The sequence below is a fragment of the Spermophilus citellus genome (assembly GCF_964194105.1).
Source record: "Spermophilus citellus genome assembly, chromosome: 18".
Taxonomy (NCBI): domain Eukaryota; kingdom Metazoa; phylum Chordata; class Mammalia; order Rodentia; family Sciuridae; genus Spermophilus; species Spermophilus citellus.
In genome coordinates this window covers 4953497-4962556 of record NC_138200.1, presented here as the reverse complement: position 1 = coordinate 4962556, position 9060 = coordinate 4953497, and the positions used below count along the sequence as shown (strand labels likewise).

At 36.4% G+C, this 9060-nt stretch overlaps 1 protein-coding gene across 1 annotated transcript; it reads left to right on the top strand.

The window, feature by feature from the left end:
- Positions 1-450: 450 nt before the first annotated feature.
- Positions 451-1579, top strand: LOC308638122 (vomeronasal type-1 receptor 4-like; the record flags this gene model as incomplete). The annotated part of the gene is made up of 1 exon (XM_081275202.1): positions 451-1579. One exon carries the CDS (start codon positions 451-453, stop codon positions 1375-1377), a length of 927 nt encoding a protein of 308 aa, XP_081131328.1. The 3' UTR covers positions 1378-1579.
- Positions 1580-9060: the final 7481 nt, after the last annotated feature.

The following is a 9060-nucleotide window of genomic DNA, read 5'->3' as shown; positions in this document are numbered from 1 at the left end:
AAATAAATATATAGTGGAATTATTTAAAGAATCTCACTCACTAGCGTAGGAATCCTTGGTGGTTCACTGTAGAGTCTCTGTTACTGCTCAGCCAGGTTCAAGAGCACTTTGTTCCTATTCAGACTGTACAATTCATCAGACACTGGACCTCTGCAATTCCTCTGCTCCTGGTTGTTATGCAAAGCGCTCAGTGCCTCCCTCATGTTGTGAAGATTCAACAAGTCACAATGTATGACCTTCATACCAGGAATTTATGCACAATTGATGCTTTTAACTGTTTGAACAAAATTCATTAAAACCTGATAGAATAAAGAACTCAAAGTAAATTTTCACATTTACTTTGGGTTCTGGAGAGTGGGCAATGCTGGATTTTTTTGAGAGGACACATGCAGCCCAGGCCTCCTCTTCCCCTGTAGGACCCTCTGGATGGGACAGCAGGGAACTGTCAGGATGGCAGCCAGTGATGTGGCTGTAGGCATAATCTTCCTGGCACAGACTGTGGTTGGAGCTCTGGGCAATTCCTCCCTTCTCCTCCATTACCTGGTCCTTTACTTCACTGGGTGCAGGGTAAGACACACAGACTTGATTCTTCAGCACTTGATTGTGGCCAACTTGTTAACTCTCCTGTGTAAAGGAATTCCCCACACAATGGCATCTTTCATTTTCAAATTTTCCCTTGGCAATATTAAATGCAAACTGCTTTTCTATGTTTTAAGGGTGGGCAGAGGTGTGTCCATTGTAACCATGTGTCTCCTGAGTGTCTTCCAGGTCATCACCATCAGCCCGAAGGACTCTAGATGGGCAGGACTTAAAGTGAAAGCTCCCAGGTACATTGGATCCTCCATACACCTGAGCTGGATTCTGTATATGCTTATAAATATCATTGTTCTCATATACATGACTGGAAAATGGAGCAACACAACAATAACAGACCTAAAAGATTTTGGATACTGTTCTGCCATTCGTCCTGACATAACCATAGACTCACTCTTTGCAGCATTGGTGACATTCCCTGAAGTCCTGTGTGTGGGGCTCATGCTCTGGGCCAGCAGCTCCATGGTGCTCATCCTGCACAGGCACAAGCAGAGAATGCAGCATGTTCATAAGGCCAGCTCCCCCAGGTCCTCCCCCGAGTCCAAGGCCACCAAAACCATTCTCCTCCTGGTAAGCACCTTTGTCTCTTTGTACACACTTTCCTGCATCTTTCAGGTTTGTGTGACTCTTTTGTCTAATCCCAGCAGGTTCTTGGTGAACACAGCTGCAATAGTTTCTGGGTGTTTTCCAGCTGTCAGCCCCTTCCTGCTCATGAGCAGATACTCCAGTGCATCCCAGCTCTGTTTTGCCTGTATAAAATTTTTTAAAATCCCAAATTTATGAACATGTAAAGTTTTGCACAGTTTATTCTTTTTTACTCATTCTTTTTTAAAAATTTGTTTTTAGTTGTAGATGGACACGATACCTTTATTTAATTCATTTATTTACGTCGTGCTGGGGATCGAACCTAGGGATTCACACATGCGAGGCAAGCGCTCTACCACTGAGCCACAACCCCAGCCCTTGTTTACTCATTCTTATCCACAAAAATATAAGCACTGGATTAGTCATATCACCTGAGTGGTGGTTTACACACCTATATTTATATGTTATAAATGTGTGCATGTGAGTTTGTATGTGCCTTTGTGAATATGAGCATGTGTGCATGCATTTCACTTTGTTATTTTCCATCAAGTGATAATTCCGTAAAATTTTGTGTGTCAAATGTGAATTTTATATTTAATAACTATGGAACTATTTCAAAGTGATTTCACATAAAATCAACTTTCACATTTTCTTGCTATTCTGCTGGCTTATTCTGTTAGAAGATGTTGAATGAATTTTTCATTTGTTTACTATGAATCTATATGTATGACATGAGGTACTGTTTTTTATCGTTATAAATGGTTTTTAAATTACTGTTATGTACCTTCAAAACGGTCTTATGTACAATTCAGGCATAAATTGCTCAATTATATTTTATAAAGAACACACACTATGCCTTGCATTCAGCCACACATCAAAGTACAGTCCTATCAATTTTTTTGTCAAATTTCTTTGTCTTCATGCCTGTACCATAATTATGTTCAAGAGGGACAAGCATGTGACATCTAGATAGATAGATCACTTTCATTTTTTTTTTACTTTCTATAAAGGGAACTGTTCAGCGTGAATGCTTTTATATTTGACTTTGAAAATTTGATATGCATTAAAGTTTGTATTTTCACATGTGGTCAGTGACAGAATTCTACTGCAGGAATATCAAATAATTTGTCCTTTCTCTCTTGACACATGAGTGCGATGGTATGGATATGATTGGAATTTTTCCCCCAAGTTCCATGTGTGGGAATCCTTGCCCCCAGTGTGATAGTGTTGGAGAGAGTGCAGTCTTTGAGAAGGGAAGGCAAGTAGAAGAAGGTTGGGAGGTCACCCTGGAGGGGATAAATGATGATCTCATGGAAATATCAGCTCCCACGAGAATGAGTTTTCTTACAGCAAGTGCAGCTGTCTCCACTGTCTGGCTCCCTGTCCTTCCTTGTGGTCTCTTCTGCAAGCGCTCCCACCATTGTGATTCCATCTGCTGCGAGGCCCTCATCAGGCCGAGTGGAGGCTGGCACAGTGTTCTCACTCTCCAGAACTTCAGTGAAACAAATATCTCTGTCAAGTTACCCAGACTTAGGTTTTGGTTATTGCAACAGAAAAACATAAATATAATGTATCATGATGACAACTCTCATGCAGGTTCACAATGTGATTTGATGATAATTATATGAATTTCTGTTGGTGTGTGTGTCATGCTGCCTTCAGGGGTCAAGTTTTATACCTACTTGGCATTAGGATATATTAATAAAAGAGTCTACCAAACGTTTGTATGAATTTCCACCATGTAGGTTCTCCTATTTTAGTAAATATCATTTGATATGTCCTTTCTTAGAGTTAATAATTTATATTCTGTTAAACATAGTATGATAATATAAAACCTATGAGAAGTTCTTCTTCATTTTCTTCAAAGACATCAATTCATACCTTGAGAATTTACATCAGTGAACTATCAGAATCAGCTTTTTATATGTGTTGATAGTGATTTAAGTCTTTTTAAAGAAGCAAACAATGAATTTCAACGTGTTCTGAAAATGTTGCATTAAATATTTTTTTTTCTGATTAGTCATAAGATATTCTATATTTTAAAATGTCTGAGAAAATATTTTGAGAGTTTTTGCCATGAGTTATTCTAGCTGTTTGATGAAATAAATATGCTTTCTCTGATTTGAAGATTGACAAATGTGCACACTGTATTCTAATATCCTGTGGTACCTTATAAATATGTACATTTTTAAAAGAATCAGATAAAAATAAATAAATTTAGTTGGGCAGAATGGTGTACACTTGTAATCTAAGTGGCCCGGGAGGCTGAGGTAGGAGGATCACAATTTCAAGGTCAGCCTCAACATAAGTAACTTTGCAACATCCTTACTCAAAATAAAAATAAGTGATGGGAAAGTAGCTCAGTGGTAAAGCACCACTGGAATCAATACCTGACACTGTTGCTGCTACTACTAATAATAATAATAAATTAATAAATTAATTTAAAATATTCATTTCTTTCTCACAGATTCATTGAGTGCTCACATACTTACCATTTTCAGTGTCAGTAATAATATGAAAAATCCCTCTCATACTTCTTATCTCTGACTGTCTCTTCAGCTGCCACTCTGTGCCTTCTGCATTAAGGGCCCATGTAAATACACTAGGTCAACCAGATTATTTGAGCATCCCCTTTCTTGAGATCAGGCAATCTGTTGTCTTAGTACCATCTTTAAACCCCATGTAACCAATCATAACCTCAGGAGTGACTACAGACCATTCTCCAAGTCTCCTTGGAACAACCTTTTCACAGTGCACGTTTTTCATTTGTAGTTCTCAGGATAACTGTAGAGTGTGCTGAGAAGGTAACACGATAAGACAGGAAGGGACGAGATGGAACAGCACAGCCTCTGTTCTAATTTTCCCTGGAATCAGGACACCCTTTAAGGGTTTAGTGAGTCATGTGATTCTAGGCCATAAAACCCAGGGAGTACCACTTTCTGGGGTCCTCCAGCTGTGGTGTAAGTGGAGCACGTTCAGATGAAACTAAGACCTCTGTGAGGAGCCTTCATGAGTGCTGTGGACAGGCTTGGAATGCATCCTAAGCTTCTGCTGTCCCTTGCTTTATCTATCTGTAAGTAGTAAACCTGCTTCACTCTTCTTGCTAAGTATTGCTTTGGCTATTAGGGGTCTCTCATTTTTCCAGATGAATTTCATGATTGCTTTTTCTATTTCTTTGAAGAATGTCATTGGGATTTTGATTGGAATTGCATTAAATCTGTATAGTGCTTTTGTGAGTGTGATCATTTTGATAATATTAATTCTTCCTATCTAAGAACAGAGGAGATTTTTTCATCTTGTAAGGTATTCTTTAATTTCTTTTTTTTTTGCTTTTTAAATTTTTAATTTGTTATTTATGACAGCAGAATGCATTACAATTCATATTACACATATAGAGCACAGCTTTTTATGTCTCTGCTTGTACATTAAGTAGAGTCACACCATTCATGTCTTCATCCATGTACTTAGGGTAGGGATGTCCATTTCATTCCACCGTCTTTCCTACCCCCAATCTTTAATTTCTTTCTTTAGCATTCTGTAGTTTTCACTGTAGAGGCCTTTTACCTCTTTTGTTAAGTTGATTCCCAAGTATTTTTTTGAGGTTATTGTAAATGAAGTAGTTTTCCTAATTTCTCTTTCAGAGGGTTCCTCACTGATGTACAGATGTGCATTTGATTTATGACTGTTGACTTTATATACTGACACTTTGCTGAATTCATTTTTTAGTTTTATTTTTCTGGTAGAACCTTTCAGATCCTCTAAGTATAGAATCACGTCATCGGCAAACAGTGACAGTTTCTTTTCTTATTTGTATCCCTTTCTTTCTTCTGCCTGATTGCTCTGGCTACAGTTTCAAGACTGTGCTTAATAGAAGTGGTGAAAGATGGCATCTCTGTTTTGTTTCAGTTTTTAAAGGGAATACTTTCAATCTTTCTTCATTTAGAATAATGTTGTCCTTTGGTTTAGCATAGACAGCTTTTGCAATGTTGAGATATGTTCCTATTATCCCTAGTTTTTCTAGTGTTTTGAACATGAAGTGGTGCTGAATTTTGTTGAATGTTTTTTCTTACCCTTAAGTCTACTGATGTGATGAATTACATTTATTGATTTTTGTATGTTGAACCAATCATTCATTCCTGGGATGAACCCCAGTTGATCACTGTGCACCCTTTTTTATATGTTTTTGTATGCAATTGGCCGGTATTTTACTGAGAATTTTTGCATTTATGTTCATCATGGATATTGGTCTGAAGTTTTCTTTCCCTCATGTGTTTTTGTCTGGTTTTGATATCAAGATGATGCTAGCTTTATAGAATGAGTTTGGAATGGTTCCCTCCTTTTCTGTTTCATGGAATAATTTGAGAAGTATTGGTATTAGTTCTTCTTGGAAGGTCTTGTAGAACTCTGCTGAGAATTCGTCTGATTTTGGACTTTTCTTTGTTGATAGACTTTTGATGCTGTCTTCTATTTCATTGTTTAAAATCAATGTGTTTAAATTGTATATGTCCTCCTGATTCTGTTTGGGTAGAACATATGTCTCTAGAAATTTGTCAATATCATCAAGATTTCTTTCTTTTTTTTAGAATTTTTTAAAAAATATTTATTGTTTAGTTTTCGGCGGACACAACATCTTTATTTGTATGTGGTGCTGAGGATCGAACCCGGGCCACACGCATGCCAGGCGAGCGTGCTACCGCTTGAGCCACATCCCCAGCCCAAGATTTATTTCTTATTGGAGTATAAGTTTTCAAAATAATTTCTAATTGTCTTCTGTATTTTAATAATGTCTGTTGTGATATTTTCTTTTTCATCATGTATGTTAATAATTTGAGTTTTCTTCCTTCTTCATTAGTGTGGCTAAGAGTTTATCAATTTTTATTTATTTTTTTCAAAGAAATTTTTGCTTTGTCAATTTTTAAATTTTTTTTTAATTTTATTGATTTCAGCTCTGATTTTAATTATTTACTGTCTTCTACTACTTTTGGTGTTAATTTGTTTTTATTTTTCTAGGGCTTTGAGATGTAATGTTGTCATTTATTTGTTAACTTTTTTTTATTCTTTTGATGAATGAGCTCAATGCAATAAATTTTCCTCTTACCACTGCCTTCATAGTGACCCAGAGATTTTGATATGCTGTATTGGTGTTCTCATTTACCTCTAGGATATTTTATCTCCATTCTGATGTCTTCTGCTATCCATTGCTCATTCAGTATCATGTTATTTAGTCTCCAAGTGTTGGAGTAGCTTCTATTTTTACTTTATCATTGATTCCTAGTTTCATTCTATGATCTGATAGAATACAGGTAGTATCTTTATTTTTTATTTTATTCGTTTTTTGTATTTTCTTAGAGTTGCTTTGTGGCATAATATATGGTCTATTTTAGAGAAGGAGCCATGTGCTGTTGAGAAGAAAGTGTGTTCCCTCATTGATAGATGAAATGAACTATGTATGTCTGTTAAATCTAAATTATTGATTGCATTACTGAGTTCTATAGTTTTTGTTGTTGTTGTTTTGTTTAGCTTTTGTTTGCATGATCTACCCTGTGGTGAAAGAGGCGTGTTAAAGTTGCCCACTATTATTGTGTTGTGATCTGTTTGACTCTTGAGATTGAGAAGAGTTTGTTTGATGAATGTAGATGCTCCGTAGTTATGGGCACATATATTTATAATTGTTATGTCTTGTTGATGTCTGTTTCCTTTAGTCAGTCTGCAATGGCCTTCTTTATCCCCTTTGACTAACTTTGGCTTCAAGTCTACTTTATTTGATATGAGGATGGAAACCATTGCTTGTTTACATGTCCCATGTGCATGATATGTTTTTTCCCAACCTTTCACCTTAATGTCTTTTCATGTCTATATATGTCTTTTCTTATGAGCTGAGTCTTTTGTAAGCAGCATATTGTTGGGTCTTTTTAAAAAATCCAATCTGCCAGTCTACTTCTTTGGATTGATGAGCTTATTAGGCCATTAACATTCAGGGTAATACATGGCTCTGTACCCTGATGTAAGATTGGTGGATCACATGTTATTTCTGTTTTTCATTGTTTGAGAAAAATTCCATGTTTTTTTTAATGACTTATGAATTTTCTACCAAAATATGTACCAAGATTGTATTCCCTAACATTCTCACCAACTGGCTCTGTACCCTGATGTAAGATTGGTGGATCACATGTTATTTCTGTTTTTCATTGTTTGAGAAAAATTCCATGTTTTTTTAATGACTTATGAATTTTCTACCAAAATATGTACCAAGATTGTATTCCCTAACATTCTCACCAACTGGTATATTTTGAACTTCCAGAACTATCCTAACAGCGTAGGATATATAACAATGTCATTTAGATTTGCATTCCTCTCATGATTAGTGATGTGGAGCTCCTTTACACATAGCTATGTCCTCTAGGGAATATTTATTCAAGTGCTTCGCTCACTTGTAATGGGATTATTCCTATTTTTACCCTTGAACTTCTTCTGTCATGAAGATATCAACTTTCCATAGGATATTTTGCCTCCTGGAATTTTCTCCCACTCATAGTGTGTCTTAATTTTGCTAGATTCTTAGCAACAGTGGTTACCAGGAACTGGGGGAATGGAGAGAAGGCAGTTCAGTGGGCATAAAGTTTCAGTCAAGCAGGATAAATAAGCTCTAGAAAGCTTCCTTACAACAAGGTATCTATGGTCAATAGAAATGTGCTATACATTTAAATATTTGGTAAGATGATAAATCTTAAGTATTGCTACCATAAGAAATATTTTAACAAACAGTAAAAGAAAAACAAACAATAAAACAAAGAGAGGAGTGGGGAAATGTTGCTGGTTTCTCCTTTGATGCACAGGAGCCTTTAATTTTAACGTAGCTCCACTTGTTCAGTTTTTCTCATAGTCCAAAGTTTGGTGCCTTATGGAGAAAGAACATTGTAAGGACAATAACATAGTCCTTTATCACACATTCTTTTAGGAGTTATATGGTGCCAGATTTCACATTTCAGTCTTTCATCCATTTGAAAGAGGTTTTTATGTACTGTAGAAGAAAAAGATCCAATCTCATTTGTTGGATGTGGATGTGTGGTTTTTCAAAATGCACTTATTGAAGAGAGTATTATGAGTTCCTTGCATGTTCTTGCCATCTGTAGATGACTATGTAAGCGAGACCCTGCTCTGGGTGTCCCACATTCTATTTCATTGGTATCCCTGTCTGCTTTCACTACAGTGCCTTTGTTATATAGTATAATGTTAGAGGTGTGACATCTCTAGCTGTGTTCTCACACTTTTATTTTTATTTTTTTTATTGGATGTTCACAACATTACAAAGCTCATGACAAATCATATTTCATAGATTAGAATCAATTGGGTTATGAACTCCCATTTTTACCCCAAATACAGATTGCAGAATCACATCTGCTACACATCACATTTTTACATACTGCCATATTAGTGACTGTTGTATTCTGCTACCTTTACTATCCTCTAATATCCCCCCTCCCCTTCCCTCCCATCTTCTCTCTCTACCCCATCTATTGAAATTCATTTCCCTCCATGTTTGTTATCCCATTCCCCTCGTAAACTCTTATATATAATTTTGTATAACAATGAGGGTCTCCCTCCATTTCCATGTGATTTCCCTTTTTTTTTCTCCCTTTCCCTCCCGCCTCATGTCTCTGTTTAATGCTAATCTTTTCTTCCTGCTCAGCCTCACTGTTCTGCTCTTAGTTGCTCTCATTATATCAAAGAAGACATTTGGTATTTGTTTTTTAGGGATTGGCTAGCTTCACTAAGCATAATCTGCTCTAGTGCCATCCATTTCCCTGCAAATTCCGTGATTTTGTCATTTTTTTAGTGCTGCGTAATACTCCATGGTATATAAATGCCACATTTTTTTAT